The 26,374-nt window shown below is 47.0% G+C and overlaps 1 protein-coding gene across 50 annotated transcripts in view; it reads left to right on the top strand.

Annotated features, from left to right (window-relative positions):
• TRRAP (transformation/transcription domain associated protein) overlaps positions 1-26,374 on the top strand; it is a 131,897-nt gene that overhangs the window by 74,989 nt on the left and 30,534 nt on the right. For 20 of the 50 annotated variants that reach the window (XM_078357313.1, XM_078357306.1, XM_078357177.1 and 17 more), the window contains 17 exons: positions 1,136-1,246; positions 2,497-2,643; positions 5,495-5,708; positions 6,225-6,350; positions 8,495-8,641; positions 9,527-9,729; positions 10,533-10,654; positions 10,971-11,184; positions 14,140-14,319; positions 15,632-15,778; positions 20,003-20,122; positions 20,339-20,626; positions 20,794-20,931; positions 22,054-22,166; positions 22,615-22,750; positions 24,280-24,471; positions 25,738-25,966. In XM_078357313.1, the coding sequence (XP_078213439.1) occupies positions 1,136-1,246; positions 2,497-2,643; positions 5,495-5,708; positions 6,225-6,350; positions 8,495-8,641; positions 9,527-9,729; positions 10,533-10,654; positions 10,971-11,184; positions 14,140-14,319; positions 15,632-15,778; positions 20,003-20,122; positions 20,339-20,626; positions 20,794-20,931; positions 22,054-22,166; positions 22,615-22,750; positions 24,280-24,471; positions 25,738-25,966 (2,827 nt within the window). The remainder of the gene's footprint in view (positions 1-1,135; positions 1,247-2,496; positions 2,644-5,494; positions 5,709-6,224; positions 6,351-8,494; positions 8,642-9,526; positions 9,730-10,532; positions 10,655-10,970; positions 11,185-14,139; positions 14,320-15,631; positions 15,779-20,002; positions 20,123-20,338; positions 20,627-20,793; positions 20,932-22,053; positions 22,167-22,614; positions 22,751-24,279; positions 24,472-25,737; positions 25,967-26,374) is intronic. The other 30 variants (XM_078357324.1, XM_078357297.1, XM_078357253.1 and 27 more) reach the window with 3 other exon arrangements.

Genomic DNA, 26,374 nt, shown 5'->3' with positions numbered 1-26,374 from the left:
TGAGATCAATTTCAAAAAAAAAAGACGTGTTCTGTTTTGTGGGGCAGCTGCCTAGAGGGTCCTGGGTATCGCCCCTTGTGGAAGGGTGGCCTTTGGAGTCCTGATCCTGATCTCCGCTGGTATCATGAACCCACTGGCTTGTGGACACAGGCCTGGCTGCCCCACTTTCAGCTTCCTAGGCCTGAGGCTGAGCTCTTCTCACACCCTCACCATCCCCCGTCTTATGTGGCACCCACATCTGCCCTCGGCTTCTGTTAGAAACTTGGCATCGTCTGCACTTTCTCCATTGGCTTCTCCCCACACATCTGATCCAGAGCAAGTGTCACTGACCTTGCTGCAAATAGCCACCCCTCCCCATCCCTGCCTCTGCACCGTGGTCCCAGCCTCCGTCACCCCTTGCAGTAACCAGATGGGAGCTGTTCATCTGCCTCCTTTTTCCTCTCTCTGTTCCTGTTCCTCTCTTTGCCTCCACTTTTATCCTTCCTTGACTTTTCACAGAGCAGTCCGACTACCACAGAAGCCTCTTTTCAGAACTTGAATCAGGGGAAGCTGGGTGAAGGCTATGTGAGACCTCCATAGTGTTTTTATAAAAACATCTTGTGGATCTTACAATCCTTTGAAAATAAAAAGTTGAATCAAGTCAGGTTGCCTCTTCTCTTGCTTGAGCCCTCCCCTTGACCGTGGCCTCCAGGGCCCGAGTGACCAGGCCCTGCTGATGGCTCTTGACCCCAACACCGTCTCAGGGTTCTGGCTCTGTGCTCACTCAGGATGCATTCCCTGGCCTTTTCCCTCCCCTGGGAGCTGTCTCTCTTCTCTTTTCTCGTGGCTGGCTTCATCTCAACCTAAAGACCTCCTTTGCTGACGTCCTCCCGCTTCCTGGGCCTCGCACTTTTGTTCCCCATCACGTGAGCCACTACTTTTTGTAGCTGCTTGGCTGGCTAGCCGTCTGCCCTCCTGTTGGCTCTGTTGGCTTTACCAGGGCAGAGATGACATCTGTCTTTGGTATCCCCAGCGTCCAGACCTGCCTGTGTCCCCAGGAGGTACCACATACCCGCTAGCTGGGTGAACAAGTCAAACCCCGGTTGGAAATTCACATTGCGATTCTCTTCCTGCCTGAAAGGAGGTCCCTTTCCAGGTCTTTGGGAGGAGCCAGTCGCTACCTGGAGCGGACTCTCTCCTCGCCAAGCCCATTGACAAGCAGCACACAGACACCGTGGTGAACTTCCTCATCCGCGTGGCCTGTCAGGTATGGGTTCCAAGTGTCTTGCATCGGGCATCTGCAGACCAGAGGCTACTTACTAACACTCCAGGATTATCTGTGACAGTTTGTCAAAAAAGATACAGACAAACCAAGGTCTGCGAGCTGGTTCTGTCATTTTCATACCAAATGCACTTGATTTTGTGGCAGGTCAACATTTCCAAAATCTATTTGTGTCTTATAATTGATACGATTTTTTAATTTTTTGAGACGGAGTCTCGCTTTGTCATCCAAGCTGGAGTGCAGTGGTGTGATCTCAGCCCACTACAACCTCCACTCAGGGTTCAAGCGATTCTTGTTCTCAGCCTCCTGAGTTGCTGGGAATACAGCTGACCACCACCATGCCCAGCTAGTTTTTGTATTTTTCGTAGAAATGGGGTTTCACCATATTGGCCAGGCTGGTCTTGAACTCCTGACCTAAAGTGATCAGCCTGCCTCAGCCTACCAAAGTCCCGGGATTGCAGCCATGAGCTACCATGCCTGGCCTGATACAGATTTTTTAAAAAAGCATTTCACTCTTTGAGTGATAATAAAATAATGATGTGTCTTCTAATTGACGGCATCTTAGTGCTGGTGGAATATGGTAGGCAGTGATCTTGGCTGATCATTTAACTTCCAGGTGTTCTTTTTGCATCCTGAAGATGGGAGCAATACACAGCTCAGTAAAGGGTGAAATGATCCAACCTACAGAAAGAATGTACATTTAGCTGTTTAAGTGCTTTTATAACTTGGGTTTATTTATCATTCATTTCAATTTTTATCTTTATAGAATTGTTTAGGAATTTATTTCTGAAACTTTATATTTCAAAAATCTATTGTAAATGAAGTTTTCCTAAATCTTAAGTTTTTATTCCTGTTAAACAGAATAGTATATCTTACAGTTCCTTTGAGAATTTCCAAGTACTGAAAAGGATCTGCTAAGTACCTAACCAATACATAATTCCTTGCCTCCCTGCAGTGTGCAGGGAGGTCCTGTGGGGAGCCAGTGGGGCCCACAGGGGGTTGCAGTCACCATGGATGTGCTGCAGATGCAGGGTAGGGGGCCATGAGGGTTCACCAGTCAGGCTGGTCGGGGAAGGTGTCCAGCTGTGTGGAGGTCAGGCGGAAGAGGAGTGGTGGTGAGGGTGAAGGTCTGAGACAGGTACGCGGGCTGGAGCATGGTTGCAAAGCTCTGTCAATGGAATGACTGTAAACTTGGATGCAGTGAAATGCCAGCTCTAACTCGGATGAATTGCTAGGTTAATGACAACACCAACACTGCGGGGTCCCCTGGGGAGGTGCTCTCTCGCCGATGTGTGAACCTTCTGAAGACCGCGTTGCGGCCAGACATGTGGTCCAAGTCTGAGCTCAAGCTGCAGTGGTTTGACAAGCTGCTGATGACTGTGGTAAGTACAAGTGTCTGAAGGGCCGGGGCAGGGCCACCAAGGCCATTATTGTTGGGAACCAGCCCCAGCCCCATACGTGGGTGCCTTTAGTCCTGGCGTGATGAGGGATTGAGAAAAGAAAATAAAGACAGAGACACAAGAGTAGAATTAACAGCATGGGTCCAGGGCACCAACGCAAGCATGGGTACTGTGTTGGCCCCAAACTCTGGGCTCCAAACACTTTTATTATGTGCATGATCTCATTGATCTTAGGGGCGTGGAAGGGGAGGGTAAAGGAGTGGGTAAGACAGCCTGGTGGAGATCCTTCTAAGACATGCTAAACTAGTACTCTGAGGTTATTACTAGTACTCTGACTGTTAGCGGGGTGCGGCTGCATCAGAAGTATAGAGGATGCATCATGGGGCTTTTATCTCCCGAGCACTGAGAACAGAGAGCAATTAAAATCACTCCGTATTCTGAGAACCAAGGCAGAGCCTGAGGTGCTCTGTGATCTCTGCCCTGCAAGGCTTTTCTCCTCCTTGCCAGCTCCCATCTGCAAAGACCTTCCAGGATCTTGTGAGCGGAGGTCCCCTCCCTTTTCAGAGTCTCTATGTTGAGAAGGCATTTGTGGGACCAGAGCAGTATTGCCTGTTCTGCAACCACCCCTCGGTGTTCCCAGTGTTACTGCGCTCTCATGGTCTTTACCTTAGGCCTCCTGTTGCTGCTTGATTTCTAATTAACTGCACCAATAATATATTTTAGTTCAGTGTATAAACTTCACTGTACTCTGAGCCAAACAGGCTTATAATTATTTAGCTAGAATTAACATAGGTCTCCCCCTGGCCATCTTGATCCACAATTATCAGATGCTGTCGCCTGGGCAGGGACTGAATATTTGTGGATCACTCTGGGCCTGACCCCTAAGCCCCAAATCTCCTGTCCTCTTTGACAGTCATGGCCTCTCCCACGTTGCCCTCCACTGCTGATACCAGGGAGGGAGTCTGACTGATAATGGCTTTGCTCTAGAGACTTTAGGAGTTCGAGACCAGTCTGGACAGCACCGTGAGATCCCAACTCTGCAAAAGAGAAGAGAGAAAATTAGCTGGGCATAGTGGTTTGAGCTTGTAGTCCCAGCTACTCAGAAGAGGTTAAGGCAGGGAGGATTGGCTGAAGCTGGGCGGTTGAGGCTGCAATGAGCTATGATTGTGCCACTGCACTACAGCTTATGAGACCAAGCAAGACCTGGTCTCTTAAAAAAAAAAAAAAAGAAAGAAAGAAAGGAAAGAATGGCTTTGGAATTTGAGCTCTCATGCTGGCCCCAAGTACACTTTGGAGTGTTTAACCTTAATACAGTTCTCTTGCATTTTGTGGACTCATTTATAAAAGTTACCTACCAGTTGCCTTGGGCTGCACATTTTAGTTGACTGTTGCAACAACCTTTAAGATGTGCTTTGGATTTTTAAAACAGATTTTAATGATGAAACTATAATTTTTTATCAAGTGCCAAGGAGCTAGTCCCAAAATGCTAATTATTTTATTTTGCTTGCTGGTTTTTTGCTTGTAAAAACCATGATTCTGTACTTTCTGGTGGCAGCAAAAGCTATTCTCTTGCCTTACCCAGATTTTGTTTTTCTAGGTCTTGGCAGAATTTGAAGACTGTTACTATTGAGATGATAAAATCTATTGCAAGCACTTATTATTTTGGACTGTGAAGACCATGTTGCTTCTGTTTTAGCTCTGCTGTGAACCGCGAACTCTATTTTCTGTTTTATTCCGTTGTTTTGGTTTGTTTTTATTAATTTTTACTTTTATTTATTTTCTTTGACAGAGTCTCCCTCTGTCGCACAGGCTGGAGTGCAGTGGCACAATCTCGGCTCACTGCAACCTCCGCCTCCCAGGTTCAAGTGATTCTCCTGCCCCTACCTCTCCAGTAGCTGGGTCTACAGGCTCGTGCCACCACGCCTAGCTTGTGTGTGTGTGTGTGTGTGTGTGTGTGTGTGTGTGTGTATTTTTAGTAGAGACAGGGATTTTACTATGTTGGTCAGGCTGGTCTCAAACTCCTAACCTCATGATCCACCCACCTCAGCCTCCCAAAGTGCTGGGATTACAGGCAGGCATGAGCCATTGCAACCGGCTTGTTCTTACTGATTTTTTATGCTGCCATCATCTGTTGATTTCAGGATACACAGTTTGAAAGATGCTTCTTTTTGGAAGAGTATTTGTTTTGGTTTTGGTTTTGGTTTGTTTTTTTGAGACAGTCTCAGTCTGTTGCCCACGCTGGAGTGCAGTGGCACAATTTGGCTCACTGCAACCTCCACCTCCCGAGTTCAAGTGGTTCTTGTGCCTCAGTCTCCCGAGTAGCTGAGACTACAGGCATGTGCCAGCATACCTGGCTAATTTTTTTTTTTTTTTTGTAATTTTAGTAGAGGCAGGGTTTCACCATGTTGACCAGGCTGGTCTCAAGTGATCCACCCACTTCAGCCTCCCAAAGTGCTGGGGTTACAGGCATGAGCAGCCACTGTGCCTGGCCTGGAATGATATTTGTATTTTTGTATCTTAAGAAAATTAGAAGAGAAAAGCAAAATTCATTGCAGGGACTTTTTTAGGGCTTTACTGATTTTAAAATATTAATATTGGTTAGTATTGAATATTAATACTTTAACCTTTTTAAAAGAGTTTGAATAGATACTTAGAGTGATTTTATGAAGGAATCATTTTTATGAAATCCAGTGGTCATTCTCTAGTGGTTTTTTTTGTTTTTAACTTAGTCTCCAAATAATGAATCTAGTGCTAGATTTTGCCAGACTCCGGTTTCTAGAATTCATTGTCATTGAGTATTCATTTCCTCTGTGGCCTGCGTTCTCCATTCCAGGAGCAGCCAAACCAAGTGAACTATGGGAATATCTGCACGGGACTAGAAGTGCTGAGCTTCCTGCTAACTGTCCTCCAGTCGCCAGCCATCCTTAGTAGCTTCAAACCCCTGCAGCGCGGAATCGCCGCTTGCATGACGTGTGGAAACACCAAGGTGCTGCGAGCCGTCCACAGCCTTCTCTCGCGCCTGATGAGTATTTTCCCAACGGAGCCAAGTATGTGGCCTTTTCCACCAGTGCTTTTCTTTGAGAGTGGACGGTGGGCATGGAGTTTGTTATGAGAGTGCTTATCCTCTAGTTACTGTGTTGAGCACTTTGTTATCGCTTTCCTTTCTACTCTCAAGCTTTCTTTTAAAAATTGACATAAAAACAGAATGGCAGCACTCATCGAATTTAGTCTGCTTTGGAAATTCAGTTCATCATTTGAAGATTATTTCTTTAAGCTACTGAAGGGAAGTTAAAGTATTCAATTGTTGAACATTTTGGCAGGATCAGATTTTGACATGTTATAAATAAGTGTGTTTCGAGCACATGCCGTTAGGTTTTTTGAGTATTCTGCACATAGCTGTGTAGAATGAGAACCAGCCCAGAGGGGGGGCCCACACTATTCTGCAGGGAGAGAAGTGCCCATGCCAGTCCCTCCTGATACCCAAGCAGCCAGCACTCAGTCCCTGACATCAGCACCGATGGGCCCGAGAGCCCTAACCATGTGCCTGGGTCCCTGCCCTGTAGGTACTTCCAGTGTGGCCTCCAAGTACGAAGAGCTGGAGTGCCTCTACGCAGCTGTCGGAAAGGTCATCTACGAAGGGCTCACCAACTATGAGAAGGCCACCAACGCCAATCCCTCCCAGCTCTTCGGTGAGTGTGCGTTTGGCCTGGTGTTCTGTGATGGCTTAATTTGGGATCTGTCCCTGCGCACTGGACGTGCTTCCCTTCGGGAAGGGGCTCTGGTTGTTGGGCAGAACTTAGAGCCACTGGATGTTCAGGCATCTGTTGCGTGGGGCCCTCAAGGCCACCATCCCCTGTAGACTGCACCCCGCCCTCCTCTCACCGATCCTAGCTCTGTGCTCCCTCCTCAGCCTCTAGCACAGGCTTCGGTGTGAGGGACATTGCCAGGGTGCCCCAGTGTCACCCTCAACAGGCACCACAAGAGCTACATGCCAACATGTGGTCTCTGCCTTTAACCACAGCCCACCTGTGAGTCAACCACTCACAAGATGAGAACTTGCTCCATCTAATCGGTGAGGCTCTGGCTGGCCCAGGTGAGATGAAAACTGCCTCCCTCTTAGGTGATAGGGCAGCTGGGTCACTCTGGCCCTAGGTGCCCGGGAGTCACATTTATACATGTGCCCTCAGCTTTGTGGCAGACACATGTCTTCCTAGACTTTGGTTTAGTGTCTCAAATTTTATTTTCTCCTTTATTGCATATTCATTAGGTGAAACTGAAAATACAAATGAAGGAAAACTAAGTACCAGTCACCTGTCAGGCTCTTCCTAGTAGTAATCAGTCCCAGTATTTTAGAGTGATTGTCATTTTTTATACACATGTATGTAATTACCCATATAGATAGCCCTTGTTAGGCAAATGCTTGTCTGAATTTGCCAACTGAATATATTTGGGTGAGTTCATTGCTCTCCACAGTTGGCAGGAGCTAGGAGAATTTGGTTAAAATGGTGTCCATTGCCATCCCAGCTTGCTATCTCTCTTCAGGCAGCAGCCAGGTATGGAGAGTGAGAAGTGCTTCCAGGACTTTTTTTAAGTCACCCTCCATGAGATCCCAGCTTCCATCACAGAGTAGCACAGGTATCTCCTCCCCCTGCTCATTGTCTGAAGGACTCTCATTAAGAAGCGCAGACCTCATGGGCCCTGCCTCCCTCCTCTGTGGGGGTCAAAAGGCCACAGGCAACCTTGGGGTGAGGTGGGCCTGGGGAGCTGGCCACACCGTTGTCCCCACAGAGCATACCCTGTTTACGTCACTGTCATCATCAAGTGTCATGGGTTGCCCGGCTGACAACCAGACTGGCCCTATGTTGAATGCAGTGTTACGAGTTGATCTTTTAACAAAGCTAGCCTGAAATTGCCTCGTAACTGGCATATACTCTTTGGTTGTGCTATTATGTGATCCACGAATACAGATTTAAAGTTTCATGAGTAGGGCCAGGTACAGTAGCTCATCCCTGTAATCTCAGCACTTTGGGAGGCCGAGGCGAGCCGATCACTTGAGGTCAGGAGTTTGAGACCAGCCTGGCCAACATGTTGAAACCCCATCTCTAGTAAAAATACAAAAATTAGCCGGGAATGGTGGCAGGCGCCTGTAATCCCAGCTACTCGGGAGGCTGAGGCAGGAGAATCCCTTGAACACAGGTGGCAGAGGTTGTGCAGTAAGCTGAGATCACGCCACTGTGCTCCAGCCTGGGTGACAAAGCGAGACTCCATGTCAAAAAAAAACAACAGTAGTTTAATGTGTAAGTCAAGATCAAGGTAATTTTCACAATGCCAATTATGAAAGAGAATTTTTCTGTATATTGTATGTTTCCTTTCTAATATTGGGTTTGCTGATTTTTATTGATCTTAGGCCGTTTTCAGAATGAGTGCAAATTGAATTTGAAGATATTTGGCATGTCCTCTAGATAGGCTAGATTGTTTAAAAAATGTTTTTTTCCATCTTTTTCTTATTTTCTCAAACGTATTATAGGACTAAAAACTTAGGGTAATTTGCCATAACCTAAAAAAAAAAAATCCAGAACTGAAGGTAAGAATGTTGTTTCTACTGAGGCACAAAAATCAGTTCTCATTCATGATGATTTGATTTAATTGAGAATAAGGAGTGCAAATAGAGTGTTCAGAATGTGGCCTGAGCCATGTGAGAACTCACAGTATTGACACTGGGATTAATCAAGACTTTTGTTAGAATACATTGTTTCAAATAGCACTTTGTTTCCACTTTGTGTTTCATGGTTGTTACTTTTCTGTAAAACACCTGGCAATTTCTATATCTTAGGGACCCTGATGATCCTCAAGTCAGCCTGCAGCAACAACCCCAGCTACATAGACAGGCTGATCTCTGTCTTTATGCGCTCCCTGCAGAAGATGGTCCGGGAGCATTTAAACCCTCAGGCAGCATCGGGAAGCACCGAAGCCACCTCAGGTGATAAGCTGAACGCTGGGGACCTTTCCTGGGACTCTGCTGTGCGGGCTGGGACTGAACTCTAAAGGGAATGTGCATTCATCAAGTCCTGTTGTTTTACTTCATTACCATTTGCTCTTCATTGTATGGGTTTAAAAAGCAGGACTCATAGTTAAAAATTGACTGTTATTAAGCTGGGTATGGTGGCACGCTGGTGGTCCCAGCTCCTCAGTAGCTGATGCAAGAGGATTGCTTGAGGCCAAGAATTGGAGGCTGCCGGGAGCCATGGTCACACCTGTAAATAGTCACTGCACTCAGTCTGTTGCACAAACTGTCTGTCTGTCTCTGTCTCTGACACACACACACCCCCATCCTCCTGCTTTTAAAGTCTGCAAATGTAAGAATGTAGAAATTTTAAAGTGGTTGGACTTTTATATGCTGCATTCACCACTGAGAGTTACCAGTGCTTGCTATGAAACAGAGATTGCTCTGTCAGAGTTGCTGTTTCTGAAGAGTTAAGTCACAGGTTTCAGAGCTGAGCAGCAGGCTCCAGGAATCTGGATGCTCTGTAGGGGTATGGTGCTGCTTGGCAGGGGCTGTGGTGGGCACGGCTTCTGGGTACACCTCAGAGTACAGGGGCCATGACTGGGACTTCATAGCTGGGTATGGAGAGGCCGGGGCCACCTGCACTGGTCCGTCAGCTCCCTCACCCCTCTCCCTGCTGGGAGGGCTACACTCCCAAGATGCATGGAAGAATATACGTGTGCCTCAAATCCCAGAGCTCTAGTTGCAGAAGAAATCATTGAGGGGTAAAGGGGTAGAACCCAGCACGCCCAGCAAGGCTGAGTGGCTGCCTGATTAAATCAATGTGTAGAGACCCATGGGTTTTTTCTTTCTTGGTACAAGCAGGTACAAGCGAGCTGGTGATGCTAAGTCTGGAGCTGGTGAAGACACGCCTGGCAGTGATGAGCATGGAGATGCGGAAGAACTTCATCCAGGCCATTCTGACATCCCTCATCGAGAAATCACCAGATGCCAAAATCCTGCGGGCCGTGGTCAAAATCGTGGAAGAATGGGTCAAGAATAACTCCCCAATGGCAGCCAATCAGGTGAGGTGGGACGGTATGCCATGTGACCTCCCTTTGAATGAACGAAAATCTTTCTGAAACTTGAAGCAGAACATTTTTTTCTGCTGTAATTGCACTCATAACATCTTCTCTTGATTAAGGTGTATTTTTTTCAGTGCACTTAACAGATGTTAAATAGAAACTCGGTTGCTCATCTTAATGTGGCTTTACTCCTGTTAAAATGTTAAATGAAGACCAAGTCCTGTAATCCCAGCACTTTGAGAGGCCGAGGCAGGCATATCCCTTGAGATCAGGAGTTTGAGACCAGCCTGACCAGCATAGGGAAACTCTATACTACAAATAAAAAATTTAGCCAGGCGTGGTGGCACACACCTGTAATCCCAGCTGCTTGGGAAGCTGAGGCAGGAGAATCGCTTGAATTCAGAAGGCAGAGGTTGCAGTGAGCTGAAGATCATGCCACTGTACTCCAGCCTGGGCATCGTGGCAAGACTCCAAAAAAAAAAAAAAAAAAAAAGTTAACCATATTACCTTTTTATAGCAGTAAATATAAAGCAAATAATAGAGACTCATTTCACTTAGTGAGATGCTCGCAAACTTCTGATTTGTTTTATAGTTTATAGTTGCTTTCTCTCCAAAATGAGTTGTAGCCCCTATGAAAACTATATTGGCATGTCTTGATTTTAAGCATCTAAAGATAAAGCCGTGTTTACCTTCCTGTTTAGGAATGACCTTGTCTTACTGTACCTGACAAAACTGTAGGAGCTTAAAAAATAAGAGCAGATGGTCGAAATACTTTTAACTGTGTCTTTTCTCAAATTTCATAGACACCTACACTCCGGGAAAAGTCCATTTTGCTTGTGAAAATGATGACCTACATAGAAAAACGTTTTCCGGAAGACCTTGAATTAAATGCCCAGTTTTTAGACCTTGTTAACTATGTCTACAGGTAATTACAGCAGTATAAGCAAGTATTACAGGTGTCATTCTATAGCGTGTGCCATGGCCAGCCACCACAGCATGGCTTTCATCTTTTACTTAAACCTGTGCTTAAAATACTCACTTAAATGCTAAATTGTGCGACCTACTTTGGTGTCATTAAAGGACCTTTTGTTGTAATGCAGGGTGAGCCTGCCACGATTTGTAACATACTCTTGGTTTTCCTAGTAGCATTTCAGCAAGTTCATGTCTGCCTGTTTCTGCTTGTTTGCTTATGGCTTGGGGAGGCCACCGTCTTGCCTCTCTCTGACTTCTTGGTGTTACAGGGATGAGACACTGTCTGGCAGCGAGCTGACAGCAAAACTTGAGCCTGCCTTTCTCTCTGGGCTGCGCTGCGCCCAGCCACTCATCAGGGCAAAGTTTTTCGAGGTTTTTGACAACTCCATGAAACGTCGTGTCTACGAGCGCCTGCTTTATGTGACGTGTTCGCAGAACTGGGAAGCCATGGGGAACCACTTCTGGATCAAGCAGTGCATTGAGGTAGGAGGCCCTGGCTTACGTCTGTGGCAGAGGCAGCTGTGGGTTTCTGAGTGGGGGCTCTAAAGCTAGGAGGCGTTCACACACACTAAGACGAATTATCTCCAGCTTAAGCCTGCTTCTGATCTCCCGGAGGAAATCAAGACTTTAGCACAAGCATTCATCTTAAGTGTTTTGGGGCTTATTTAAAATACTTTATCAGAAGGTTGAACAGTATATCTTACTTTGTAGGTGAAGATTCATTTTTCCTTCAAACATAAAAATGTTTAAATTCCATCTACTTGCCCTAGAAAATAAAACGTGTGTATTGTGAATGTTAACTCCTGTTCTTTTTTTTTCTTTCTTTCTTTTTTTTTTTTAAGACAGAGTCTTGCTCTGTTGCCCAGGCTGGAATGAAGTGGTGTGATCTTAGTTCACTGCAAGCTCTGCCTCCTGGGTTTAAACAATTCTGTGTCCCAGCCTCCGCAGTAGCTGGGATTACAGGCATGTGTGACCACGCCCCACTCATTTTTGTCTTTTTAGTAGAAACAGGGTTTCACCATGTTGCCCAGGCTGGTCACGAACTCCTGAGCTCAAGTGATTGCCCACCTTGGCCTCCCAAAGTGCTGGGCTTACAGGCTTGAGCCACCACGCCCGGTCCCCATAATTCTTCAAGCAGGAAAATGAAGCAGCCGGGCCAGGGCCTGACCACACTGTCCGTTTTGGTTCCTTAGGATGAGGAGTCAGGTGCTGGCAACACAGATGTGTTTAACATGCTCAGTTTTATATTATAAAAGTGAGTTCCAGACCCAGAGTAGGATTGGTGTTTCGTGGAAGGCAGGTCAGATGTTCTTTGAATTTCCAGGAGGATTGTGGTGAGCCCCTAGTTTGCTAGAGGTTCAGCCTGTGGCTCACTCATCAGCCTGAGTTTGCTAGGGCAGGTTACTAGTGGGTGCAGGTAGTTCCTGTTCGTTTATCTAGAGTGAATGAAACCAGGTCACCACGTACTGTGTCTCCTGAGACAGCTGATATGGAAGGCGGATGAATTCTCTTTGATGAAAGAGGACCTTCTTTTCCCCTGGAAGTGAGTTTTTTTAATTGACAGAATAAACACAACATGGATGGTAGTAGGGCAGAGCTGGTGACAGTGTCCTCCCACTGTAATTGTGACGTTAATCAGACCTACATAACTGTGGCCTCTTTTGAGTCTTCCAACTTTTATCTGTATAGAGGTTTTTCTAAATTGAAACAAAATCACTTGTATCACCCCTACTCACCTATTTACTGTTTTTGGGGAATAACAGCATGGACCCAAATTTTTAAAAGGTGATAGGCTAAAAGACCAAAAAATAATTAACTAAAATAAGCTGTGAAGCTCAGTTCAGAATGGCGAAACATTATTCATTTTCTTCTCTGAGCATCTTAAGTGCTTTATTAGGGCTACTAGCTCAGGGTTCCCACCACGTGCATCCATCTGTTTATAGGCTTTAGATTCAAGCTCTTTAAGAGTATTACGAGTATACTCAAAAGAGCCTATATCCTCAAGGTTATGTACACGGTACTTTTTAATATCTATGTTTTCTATTCTCTGGCGCAAGGTACTCTGCACCTGGTTGTTTTCAGGCCTTGACCAAATAGCATGAGTGGTAGGAAATAGTTGTGGTGCTGCTCTCAGGAGAGCCTGCTAGCACGTTTCTCGTTTGTGCTGAATGGGCGCTCTCTTGGTGCTTGTGCAACATGCATTTGGAATTTTGCCCACGGCCATACCTGGGCAGAGTTCCCTATTCTTCCATCACTCGTGAAAGAGACCTTCCAACTGCTGGTTAGTCGCCAGGCACTGGGTCAGGTGCTAAAAATACAAAGATGAGACACTGGCTGTGGCAGGTCTATATGAATCGGTCCAGGGACAGGCGCAAGCTAGGGGGTCCTCCACTACCTCCTTTCTTTGCCCAGAGTATCTGCTCCCTCACCGAGGGTTACAGTTCAGGGCCCACTGGCAACTGCTGTCTCTCATTAGGACAGTGGGAGCTGTTTCCGTAGTGTTCACGCACCTCCCTTCCTACTGATAAGTTTTCTCTGTTGTTACAAAATTATCTTAGAGAATAAAGCAGATCACATTACTCTTTCCATTGTGCGTGGCATAAAATCCAGCCTCCAGGCTCTGATCCCCAAGTGACTGGCCTCTTGCCTCTCTCTGCATCCCCGTCCTGTCCCTCTCTCCCTCCATCAGTCTCCAGTACACTTTCCATGTTCTTGAACTTGCCTCACTCTCGCCACTCAGGCTAACGTGCAGCTCCCTTTAATTCTCCATCAGTCCACCCTGTTTCCTGGCTGTGTTACCACAGTGAGCACATTTCTGTGATGTGTCCTTCCCTCTGACACTTCAGCTCCTTGAGGCCAGGGATGCCATGTCTGTGCAGTCGACAGACGAATCTACAGGGCCTCCACGGCACCCTGTGGATGCTCAGGGAATATTCGCCCAAGATAGCAAGAGTGGTGTGGCCAGGCAGTGTGCGTAGGACCCGTGGGGAAGCACAGTGCGACAGGGAGTGGCCCAACTGCAAAGGGAGGCAGAGGACCTCGCGAGTCACACGGGGGAGCCTTCACTGTCACCTGAGGCTGTAGGAAGCCATGGGTGGGTGGGCCAGGGTAAAGGGCCACTCTGTGGAAAGAGTTGGGTCCAGGAGAATGAGTTTGGGGGTGAAGTGGGAGCAGGCACCTGCCTAGGTATTCAGGAGGTAAGAGTGGCAGGGCCTGCTCTGTGCTCTGAGTGAAGCAGAGGTCTTCTGTGTGGGGATGATGCCTTGGAGGGGACAGAGGAGAGGAAGCCTGCCTAGTCAGGAAGAGGTGGGGAAAGGTGTCACAGTTGGTCCTGCAGAGTCAAAGGTGCCTGAGTGAGGGGCATCTGGGAGAGAAGTCTGGATGCCCCAAATGCCATGCACACACCTTGGGTCTGTCTCCTTTCTGCACCCCTTGCAGCTGCTCCTGGCCGTGTGTGAGAAGAGCACCCCCATTGGCACCAGCTGCCAAGGAGCCATGCTCCCATCCATCACCAACGTCATCAACCTAGCTGACAGCCACGACCGCGCCGCCTTCGCCATGGTCACACACGTCAAGCAGGAGCCTCGGGAGAGGGAGAACAGCGAGTCCAAAGAGGAGGTGAGGCTCCGCTCCACTGGCAGACCCCATCCTCTCGAAGAAGTTTTTGTATCAGCTTTAGATCTTTTTAGAGCATGAATAAGGTATAAAAACCTGTCTACCTGAAAGCTCCAAATGTGGTAACTAAGTTCCGCTAGATTTTTTTTTAGTTAGAATTGAGAAGCAGCTTGCACTGCCATGCGGTTTTGAGATCGATCCCTTTACCATGAGCTAGTACTGCTGAGAACAGAATATTTTCCTGTGCTGTGATGTTTCTCTCCTGGTGAGAAAAGCCCGTGTTCAGTCACAGAAAGCACTGCTTGGGGGGAGTGCTGCCCATCACACAGGGGCTGGGGCACTAGTTGGTTCCTCCAGCAGTCTGCTCAGAACCCATGTCTCTGCCTAGTCCCAGGACAGGCAGCAAGGAGCCTTTGCTCCTCCAAGAACCCGTACCAAGGCTGATGCTTTAGTCTTGGTGGCTTCCTGTGCTCCATGAGGAAGTGGCTGCCACTGTTCCTGACAGTGATTTTTGTAGGCTGTGCGTCTCCTTAAGGTCATTGGTTTTTGGAGGCTTGGTCTGTGTAGAGCATTGCATCTTAGGAGACAGTCACCCCGGACTGCAGGCGGCCGCTGCACCTTCTTTGCTCTTAAAGGGTGGTGCATTCCCTCTTCCATGTACAGGATGTCTACTCATCAACAATTACGAATTGAAAAATTTTATTTCTGCTGTTTCTAAAACACTAGATTATCTTTTCTTTCTGTAATCTTTCTGTATGAAATAAATTGCCAGCTCTGAAGTTCTTCATTTTCAAGGGCACACACCAAATTGTTGATACCCGACTTCAGGGAATAGTTTGATTCTTAACTGACTTCTCCAAACCTTCAGACAGAAATAAGGTGTATTCCTCTTAGGGAATGGTCTTATAAAACATAGCACTGACGACACACTCCGCCGTGGCCCTGAGGGTGTTCTCAGTCTGAGCAAGCCAGGCAGCTGGGTGTCTGCATTGCATTTGGAGAAATCATTGGCTAGAATTCCTGTTAATCTTCATCATTTTTACCATTTAAAGTTTACTCTTTTAAATTTTGCTTTTCACAACCCAAATATGAAAGCACAATGGTGGCTTCTTGATAGTCATTTTTAAAAAGAGAGATCTGTTCTACTTAATCTGGGCTTTGTTTATTTTAGGATTGAAGATAATTTAAATACTTCTAGGAAACAAGCACAAATTTTATTTGCCAAAATTGTAACAAGAAGTCTACAGAAGGTATGTTTGTTGGGTTTTCTTTAAGCCTTTGACTTTCTGGTTTTGCTTTCTGCTTTGTTTCTTAGGACGTAGAGATAGACATTGAACTAGCTCCTGGGGACCAGACCAGCACGCCCAAAACCAAAGAACTTTCCGAAAAGGACATTGGAAACCAGCTGCACATGCTAACCAACAGGCACGACAAGTTTCTGGACACCCTCCGGGAGGTGAAGGTCTGTATGCAGCTTGGAAAGGATTTGTTGCTTTCCTCCCTTGGGTAGCTCAAGGCCTAAATCAGGATCATTCCACAGTGGTGTAAAATTTTCTGTTTCTTTTCCTTTTTGCAATGGGATATTGCTCTGTCGCCCAGCCCGGAGTGTAGTGGCACCGTCACAGCTCACTGCAGCCTCAATCGCCTGGGTTCATGTGATCCTCTCGCCTCAGCCTCCCGAGTAGCTGGGACCACAGATGTGAGCTGCCACACCTAGCTAATTTGTTAATTTTTTAGTAGCCACAGGGTCTTGATACATTGCTCAGGCTGGTCTTGGATTCCTGGACTCAAGTGATCCACCCACCTTGGCCTCCCAAAGTGCTGGGATTACAGGTGTGAACCAGAGATTTGGGAGTGTCACAGTGTCTTCTGGGAGAAAATAGGAAAAAAAGTTAATTTCTCCACCACCATCTCTTGGAAGAAACAGTAAACCTGTGTACAAAAATGTTTGAGGAGACATAATAATGTTGGATTATTTTTCAAGTGCACTAAAAGCAGAAAATGAGAAATGAGTTAATTTGCTAAATCAAGCCCACTTTGTGGAGCTGGGGGTCTCCAGATGCATTTGTGTTTGAAATCTAGCCAGTAGAAACTCTGGCTTCTGCAAACTCTCAGGTAAATTATGGGTCTGATTGTTTTTTATGTCATGACCTTGAAAGACTGGTTGAAGCTTTACATACATACTTTTGCTTTTGATGAGGAGCTGTTTTTCTATTCTTTCAAGAGGTGGGTGATGATTAATTATTCTTTTCAGATCAGGAGCTAGGTGGGAAAAAAGCATGAACTGCTTGCTTCTCACAAGTAATTTTTACATTAAAATCTTTTGGAGACCTAGGCTGAACTTGTGCATTGGATCAGTTTTTGAACTTGTGTCTAAGTGACACCATTGTCATCTTGAATAAGGATAAAATACTTTTCTGTGGGGTGCAGTGGGAAGCAGAGCAGCCTGATACATGTGAGTGACAGCTCTCATGTTGTGGATCAGACGCTTTTTTTTTTTGGAGACGGAGTCTCACTCCATTGTCCAGGCTGGAGTGCAGTGCCGCAATCTCGGCTCACTGCAACCTCCGCCTCCTGGATTCGAGTGATTCTCCTGCCTCAGCCTCCCAAGTAGCTGGGATTGCAGGGGCATGCCACCACACCCATCTAATTTTTGTATTTTTAATAGAGACGGGGCTTTGCCATGTTGGCTAGGCTAATCTTGAACTCTGGACCTCAGGTGGTCTGCCTGCCCCAGCCTCCCAAAGTGCTGGGATTATGGCCCCTTAATAGACCCCTGTCCCTACTGCCGCCACCACCAGCAGAAAGGGCTGTAAGTACATGTCCCCAAGCCCAAAGGCCTTCCTTGGCTGGTGGTCACCATGACACGTCACCGCATAGTTCCTGACCCATCAGGTGCCTGCGCCTCACTTTTATCCTCAGCTCGTGATGGGAGTGCCATCAGGAGAGGAAGCTCTAGTAATATGTCACAGAGGGGTCGGGGTATTTGGTTTTACTCATTAAGCTTTTTATCTTGGCTGAATTGTCACAGCTGCTTGCCTCGGCATCCTCTGTGGGGCCGTGGCTGCTGTCTGGATGTTGCGTAGACTCTTAGCGAATCTCACAGAGAATCTTGCCCATGGGTGTCCCCATGGTCTTCTCTTGATCTGAGCCTTCATAGCCTGAGTCACAGGGCCCATCCATGTCCCCCTTAGTAAGAGGATTGCTCAGGCCAGGGCTGCATATGTTGTCAGCCATACTGCCCCCAGATGTGTGCCACAGAGGAGACCGTCGAACTCAGTGCCCAGCAGAGGTGGGCACCCTATCACCCCTGAGCCAGGTGTGCTGCCTGCTTGTGGCATTTCCCCAGGCAGCTCTGGCAGACCTGTGCCCACCTCTTAGAAGGGTATGGCTCTTGGGGTACTTGGGTGTGACTTAATTCTTCCCTTCTCCTTGCATTCTTTTGTGTCCCGTTTTCCTCATTCACCTTTTTTTCATTTGATCTCATTTCATCATTTTAGCATCTTTTTACTGAGAGCCTGCTCTGTACCAGGTGATGTTCTGGACACTGGAAACACAGTGGTAGCTGATCCTCAACAGGGTGTGCTTTCTAGTGAGGGGAAATAATGAGCAGAAGGAAGTGCTCATTCCTTGGGAGGCGAGACAGGTGCTGGGTAAAGCAGCCAGGGCTGGTGGGGATTGGAGAGGGTAGAGTCGTGTTATGTTATTTTCCGTGTATTTATGGGAGTTAGATTTTTTTCATGGAGCCAGATGGGGTTACAAATCATTGTGTTTCTTGTTTGCATCCTGACATTTTCCTTCCTGGAGCTCCTCTACTTTGAGAAGTGGTCAAGTGCCACCGGCTCATCTTAGACCCTTGGGTTCTAAATCCAGAGAGGGTGATCCTCACCCTGGGCACACAGGCTCTTTCTCCTCTGCCCTTTTTCTGCGTCTGGCCATTGTTCTCTGTGGGAGGCCTGTGGAGGCAGTGGCCCCCCACTGGGCTCTTCTGGTGCTGCAAGGCCACCATGGGGTCCTCACTCCTGCACCTCTTTGGTACGGTACGTACATCACAACAAGCCACAGACTTGTGGAGCAGGAGCGATCGTAATCCTCCGACACAGCCCTGAACGTCGTAATCCCGAATATTGAAATCCCTGAAGATCAACACTTCTGACCTCTAAAATCCCAAAAATACAATGCTGGAAAAAAATAATTTAAAAATTATTTTATAAGAAACACAGACATACTTCAAATAATACTTTACTAGGTAGGCTTTCTTAATCCACTGAAAATTAATCCACAAGGCTCCACCCCCACCACCGTCAATGTGGCACCCACAGGCATCTCCTTAACCCATGCAGACAGTAACAACTCACAGTTCCTCACCTGATGCAGCTGTCCTATGATGATTTTCAGGGATTTTGATCTTTCAGGATTTCAACACTCAGGGTTATGGCAGTTAGGATTGTGTCTTTTGGGATTCTGATGCAAACCCCATGGTTGGAGTTGAGCAGCTTTATCAGTACGTCAGTGACGTTGGTTCTCCCCAGCTCTTGGTCTCTGCTAAATTGACGTGGAGCTGAGAGGCCCCTGATAGGCTGGTCAGGGTGAAGTGTGTGGCCATGTGAGGGGAACTGTGGCCACTTATCACAGTCCTCCTCACAGGGAGCCTGATACCAGGCTCAGCCTGGGTACTGAGTTCAAGGGTCTCCTCTGTGGCACACAATTAGGAGCGTTCTTTACCTAAACATTTTCACCCATCTTCCTTGAAAGATTGGTATCCTTGCTGTCTGTTCTTAGTAGAAACATGACCGTGCCAGTGGTTTCCTCTCTTGGGTTTGCTGAAGGAGAGATGGAAGCGTAATCATGTCCCTGGAACTCTGTCTCTGCACTGGGGCAGCAGGCACTGTGGCTGTCGGCTCATGCTCCAGACCCTGGTGCCACTGCCTGAAGCCACGTAGGGTGTCTCCTGTGGGCTAGAGCAGCTTCAGGCAGACTAGAAACCTGGCTGTTAATAAGGACTGTTGGCAGCTAATTCAGATCAGATCTTCCAAACAACAGGCCTGGGACGAAATAAACACATCTGTGGATTTGCTGTGCCCCCTGGGCCTTGGTTTCTACCTCTGGCTCTCATCATCCAGGTTCCCTTCCAGTTCATTCTATTCTCTGTTCAGTTGCATTCTGTTTCAGTCTGTCTCGGTCATTATCTCCTGTCTCTTGTCCACTGCCAATTGCAGACACTGAACTTTCAGTTGCTGATTTGTTCTTCATAATAATACCTTTTGGCAAGTAGTTTATGTCATATACATGTGTTTTCATGTTCCAATTTTCAGTGGCCGGGGTCTCGGTGACATCTGTGTCCCTCTAAGTTACTCCTTCAGCCTTATCAGTTTTTGTACTTCTTGGATATGATGGGATCGGTAGTGTTAGGAAATGCCCTTAAAAACTGAGGACAAATGCAGGCGCCGTTGCTGAGGGATGCCTGGGCTTGCTGCTAAGCACACCGTGGCTTTCTGGGAGTCAGGATCCATGGGCTTTTACTCCAATATGGAGTAAAAAAGAAGATTTCTCAGATCTTTGAAAGTTCAGAAGTGGAGGAACATCTGATAATGTATGAGAACAGATCAGGGTCATCTTCTGAGCCTGGGTGTGCAAGGCACCTCTAGCCCATGGCCATCTCAGCCTATCGTCTTTTTGTCCGTAGACTGGAGCGCTGCTCAGCGCTTTCGTTCAGCTGTGCCACATTTCCACAACGCTGGCAGAGAAGACATGGGTCCAGCTTTTCCCCAGATTATGGAAGATCCTCTCTGACAGACAGCAGCATGTGAGTGTATCTTTAAAATCCTGTTTTGGAGAAATGTAGTTTCATCTTTTGGTAAGTATTCTTAAAAGAACACAGTCTTGATCAAGTTTTAGAGGATGAGGAAACTGCTGGCTGTCACTCGAGTGCATTAGGAAAGGTATTCTTAGCTGCATCAAGAGAGACAGTGAGACGCTGATTTTTGAATGAAGCTATGGATGACATGCGCTTTGGTTTCAGGCGCTCGCGGGCGAGATAAGTCCATTCCTGTGCAGCGGTAGTCACCAGGTACAGCGAGACTGCCAGCCCAGTGCGCTGAACTGCTTCGTGGAAGCCATGTCCCAGTGCGTGCCCCCGATCCCCATCCGACCCTGTGTCCTGAAGTACCTGGGGAAAACACACAACCTCTGGTTCCGGTCCACACTGATGCTGGAGCACCAGGCTTTTGAAAAGGGTCTGAGTCTTCAGATAAAGCCGAAGCAAACAACAGAGTTTTATGAGCAGGAGAGCATCACCCCACCTCAGCAGGTGAGGATGCGCCTCAGATTGTTCATTACCTCTTCCCTGCCAGTGTCCTCACACTTTAAATAAGTACTGCTCCCAAATGATTTCAAATTACAACACAGTGAAGCTGCATTTTTAGGAAAACAAAGTCTTTGTCCTGAGCACTGAGGAACCTTGCTTTGTGTTTTCAGGAGATACTGGATTCCCTTGCGGAACTTTACTCCCTTTTGCAAGAGGAAGATATGTGGGCCGGTCTGTGGCAGAAGCGGTGCAAGTACTCGGAGACGGCGACTGCAATTGCTTACGAGCAGCACGGGTTCTTTGAGCAGGTAAACCTCCGGTAACTGCCTGGCTTGCATGTGCAGTGAGAGGCCATTTCTGATGGTTCTTTAGTAAAATCTTCTCAAGTTCTAGCTCACTTTTTTTATGAGATGGAGTCTCGCTCTGTCACCCAGGCTGGAATACAGTGGCACAATCTCAGCTCACTGCAGCCTCCACCTTCTGGGTTCAAGCAATTCTCCTGCCTCAGCCTCCCGAGTAGCTGGGACTACAGGCACCCACCACCATGCTTGGCTGATTTTTGTATTTTTGGTAGAGATGGGGTTTCACCATGTTGGCCAGGTTGGTCTTGAACTCCTGGCCTCAAGGTGATACGCCCACTTGGGCCTCCCAAAGTGCTGGGATTATAGGTATGAGCCACCGCGACCAGCCGGAGTTCACATTTAAATATGCTTTAAAACGTGAATCTGTAAAGGCCCTGTGACTGAAGTCTGCATTTAAGAGACACTTCTGTATATGACATGAGCTAAAAAGCACAGTCTCAATAAGTCCCGTGCATTAGATGCCAGCGTGGATGCTTTTTACCTCCCATTGTGGGTCCGGTTAGAAGTAATAGGTTTCGTTTAGTGCTTACATTTTACTCTTCATTCTGCCCTTTGGCATGGCGTGGGCCACTGTTTCAGGGTGTGATCCCAGTACTGTGTAGGGTGCCGAGCCACAGAAGCTCCAAAAGCAGATGTGGCCTTGTGGCTCCTGCTCTGATCACTAAAGGATGGAGAAATTAATCCTGCATCTGGACAGCCTCCCCTTCCATCTGTACAGGGAAACCCACCTTCTCTGTCTCTGTGAACAGAGAGCTGTGGGTGTTGAGTGGTCCTGCAGAAGAGCCCCACACACTCTCAGGTCTGTGATTCAACTTGCTCTACACAACTGGGCCATGGCGGTGAAAAGGTGTTTCTTAGCCAGCTGCAGGCTTGTACCTGCAGTTCAGTGACTTAGGGAGGCTGAGGCACGAGGGGCCCTTGAGCCTAGGAATTAGGAGTTTGAGTCTAGTTTGGCAACATAGCAAAACCCCATCTCAAAAAACTTTTCTAAGTGTTAAATTTAAAAACACAGAAAGAAAAGGTATGTTACTAGTTAAACAGTAGTTTAAAAGTGTTAACTTTTTTTAGGCACAAGAATCCTATGAAAAGGCAATGGATAAAGCCAAAAAAGAACACGAAAGGAGCAATGCCTCCCCTGCGATCTTCCCCGAATACCAGCTCTGGGAAGACCACTGGATTCGGTGAGCCAAACACAGTGCTTGACATGAGCATGAATCAGTTGAGGGAACCAAGGAAACATCTCAGACCTTTTCTTGTAATGAGTGTTTTTTAAAGGGAGCTTTGCTACTTTATGGCCACGTAAAGAAAAGAACAAACAGAAACCTAAGACCAGCATGTAAAGCCTTGAGTAATTAAACATGTCAACTGGAGAAGCAGTAAACTATCCTTGCATCTCCCCTGGCTCCAGTGCTTGAGGCCATTTGCTGAAAAGCAGGTGTTTCGTGGTGGGCAGCAGGCAGGGGGCTCACCCCGCGATGGAGCCCATCTCCGTGTTCTGTAGAAGTTCACTCTTGCTGTGTTGTTCTTCTGTAGAATGGAAATTTGCTTCTTAAAACCCTATCACTGCCTCTTTGAATTCATGAGTGTGCTGGTGACTGAGCTTCTGCCCTCGGATCTATGGTCTTGTAGGTGCTCCAAGGAGTTGAACCAGTGGGAAGCCCTGACCGAGTATGGCCAGTCCAAAGGCCACATCAATCCCTACCTTGTCCTGGAGTGCGCCTGGCGGGTGTCCAACTGGACTGCCATGAAGGAGGCACTGGTACAGGTGAGGCACTGGTACTAGTACAGGATGCCCCAGGGGCATCCCTCCAGCTGCCTGGGTCCTCTTTCCTGAAGCAGCAGGTGTCTTTTGGGAAGATTTCCCTTAGAACAAGCATTTTGGCAGTGGAAAGATAACTTGTGGAAAGGAAAGGTTCTTTTTGATTGTCTTCAATGCCTTTCCTGAATTTGAGTAATGTCTTTTTTTTACAAAATGTGAGAAGTTGAAGATGAGAAATAGTCACAGACTATTAACTAAAGGATGGAATCAAGCCCAGGTTGTTGACTTCTGGGAAATGACTCATTGGATGCAGGAGTTTGTGTTCCTCTGAGAAATAACCAGTCACTTATATCAGTAAAAATACATTCTTCCCTCAGTATCTAGGACCCCCACAGATACCAAAACCCACAGATACTGAAGGCCCTGATAGAGAATCGTGCGTGTAGTATTTGCATGTAATTTCTGCACGGCCTCCTGTGTTCTTTAAATCCTGACTAGGTTACTTAAAGTACCTAATATGGTTTTAATTGCTGTGTACACGGTTATTACACTGTAGTTATTAGGGAATAATGACAAGAAAAGCTCTGTACATGCTTAGCACAGAGGCAGTTTTTTCCCCTGAATATTTTTTATCCACAGTTGGTCAAATCCACACATGTTATGGAGGAACAGTTGTATATATTCTGCTGTCAGAATGCATTTACGATTGCTTATTTTTCTTTATTCTGACAAAACATAAAACTGAGTAAATGTTAGTAGCTTACTTCAACGTTCCCTTCCGTCTCCTTCCCAGACTTCCACTGATCTGAGTATATGCAGCGTCACACTGTCCCGAGGACTCAGATGCATTTCTGCTTTCATAAATTCTTGAGCATTTTATAAAAACTGTAAGGTACTCGCTGCTTGGAAAAAAGCTCAGTTGTGTGAGTGAACACTCTGAGTAATCTGCACTAAATTAATTTCAAATAGTCTTAAAAGGAAAAGGATGTTTAGACAGTCTTTTCTGGATACTCTGCTTTTCTAAATTCTAGTGAGCGGCCAATCTCTGCAGCTATGAAAGCACACCACAGGCTCTTGGCTTTAAGGTCATTAGCTGTTTCAGGAAAAAAAAAAGAGACTGATCAACACTGTTATGACAGGTCAGATGAAAAAAATCACCACTCTGCTACAAAGTCAGCTAGCATTTTTTTTTTATGGAGTCTTGCTCTGTCACCCAGGAAGTACAGTGGTGTGATCTCGACTTGCTGCAATCTCTACCTCCTGTGTTTAAGCAACTGTCCTGCCTCAACCTCCTGAGTAGCTGGGATTATAGGTGCCCGCCACCATGCCCAGCTAATTTTGATATTATTTGTAGAGATGGGGTTTCACCATGTTGGCCAGACTTCTCTAAAGAAAATACCTTTCTTTTTATAGCCTAATTTCTGTTTATTGCCTTGCGTAACTAGTGACCAAAAAACAAGTGGTCTTTTTCCTTTTTGACCCTTTACACTGAGAGAAGGCTCCTCACTCCCTGTGTCGTGTTCTTTGACTGCCAGGTGGAAGTGAGCTGTCCGAAAGAGATGGCCTGGAAGGTGAATATGTACCGCGGATACCTGGCCATCTGCCACCCTGAGGAGCAGCAGCTCAGTTTCATCGAGCGCCTGGTGGAGATGGCCAGCAGCCTGGCCATCCGTGAGTGGCGACGACTGCCCCACGTGGTGTCCCATGTGCACACACCTCTCCTGCAGGTGGGTGCAGCACAGGTCGTGGTCCCTCGCAGCCAAGCACCAGTGTCCAGGCTGAGATCCGCAGACAGCAGATGAAACTCCCTCCCCTTGTCTTGCCCTCTCCCACATAACTCGTCCTCAGGAAAGGAAGGCCACAGTTAAAAGGTTGAGGAAAAAAATGTTGCTTCTTGGAGTTTCTGTGGGATTAAAGGCATCCTCACCAGTGATTCGGGTTTTGAATTTTGCCAGAGAGATTCTTTTCAGTGCCCACTGTGCCACCCTCACAAAAGCTTGCTGAAAATGTCACACCACTCTGTTTTCAGCAAGCTTTTGGCGGGAGCTGGAGGGTTAAGATTAGGAAATGTTTTGAGAAATCTGAATGTCGTGAGTTAAACTCGATATATAAATAGCACAGATTTTTCTAGGCAATTTAAAAAATTACAATCAAACAAGATACAGAGTACTGAAACTAGGTGCTATGTTTAGGAGATGAAAAAGCATTTTAAAACAATAGATTCTGCCTCAAAGGAGCATTGAACCTGAGATAGTAGGCATAACCACAGAAGCAAATTTACAGTTGGGGGTCGACTGTGATTTGGAGCCATGCCCGTATCAGACAGAAAATCAGGGTAACAAGGATTGAGAGAATGGAGATGCTGTGTGCTCCACAGAAGCCAGGGACAAAATTTGTCTAGCCTTGAGGATTGTGGCCAGGGCCTTCCAGGTGAAAGGTGGCATCAGAAGTTTGGTGCCAACAGTGCATCTGGAATTTAAGGGTAGTCAACCTCCCGGGCTTGTAGGATGGTGACTCAAAATGTGTTTACATTTTATGGGTCCAAAGAGGTCATGAGAGCCATGTTTGCAGGTGCTTAGTATGGCTGTGGGGTTTAGCAGGCATGCTGGGAGAAGGCAGGCCTGCAGCAGGGATACCTGGCTGCCCCATCCTCAGACATTGCTGGACAAAGAGCTGGGCAGGGAAGGTGGTAAAGGGCATAGACAGCAGGAAGAGGAGTTTTGAGGACTGCCCATTAGCGAGGTTGGTGTCTGGACCGTTGTTCTCTCACTCTCCTGTCTCAGGAGCCGCAAGCTGAGGTTTTAAAATTGGCGACATTATAAGGAAAGCAGTGTTTGGGGTAAAAAATAAGTTAAATGTGGGAACTCAGGTGTCTGTGTGTAAACGAGAGTGCCTCCTTTGGTAATCGCCCCTTAAGATCTTTGCGACAATCAGACCCCCCGTTTAATATTCACTGACATTTACCCTGGAATCTCTTATGCTGGTCCCATCAGGCAGCCCAGCAAATCATCGAACTTCAGGAAGCTGCACAGATCAACGCAGGCTTACAGCCGACCAACCTGGGGAGGAACAACAGCCTGCACGACATGAAGACGGTGGTGAAGACCTGGAGGAACCGGCTGCCCATCGTGTCTGATGACTTGTCCCACTGGAGCAGCATCTTCATGTGGAGGCAGCATCATTACCAGGGTAAACCGACCTGGTCCGGCATGCATTCATCATGTAATTTTCCAGACGCCCCACGGTTCTGGTTTCGTCTCTGTGTTTTGGTTTGGTTTTGTTTTTCTGCCCCCAGGTTTTCTATTTTGGGGGAGGGGTGACAGGTCTGGGTGGTAACGGTGCAGGGAAAGATGAAGGTGGTAGAAGGGAGGTTTTGTTTTTTTGTTTTTGTACCTGCTAGATTTTTCTAGTTTGGGCAGAATTGCACAGGCTGTGGGGATCAGCACTCTGAACTGTGGCACTCTGCTTTGAAGCTCCCGTCCCAGGACGAGCTGTGCTCAGGTGGCTCTGGGTGGCCTTTTCTGGTTTTCCTGGTCCCCTGCTTATCCCCTAAACCTGCCCAGGCATCCATGTATTTAGAACAGCCTTTGTCACTTTATGGTTTGGTTAGCCAAGATGGTAACGCTCAAC

The sequence above is a fragment of the Callithrix jacchus genome, chromosome 2 (assembly GCF_049354715.1).
Source record: "Callithrix jacchus isolate 240 chromosome 2, calJac240_pri, whole genome shotgun sequence".
NCBI classification, from domain to species: Eukaryota; Metazoa; Chordata; class Mammalia; order Primates; family Cebidae; genus Callithrix; species Callithrix jacchus.
The sequence above is the reverse complement of the archived record's forward strand: the minus strand, read 5'-3'. Positions and strand labels throughout refer to the sequence as shown.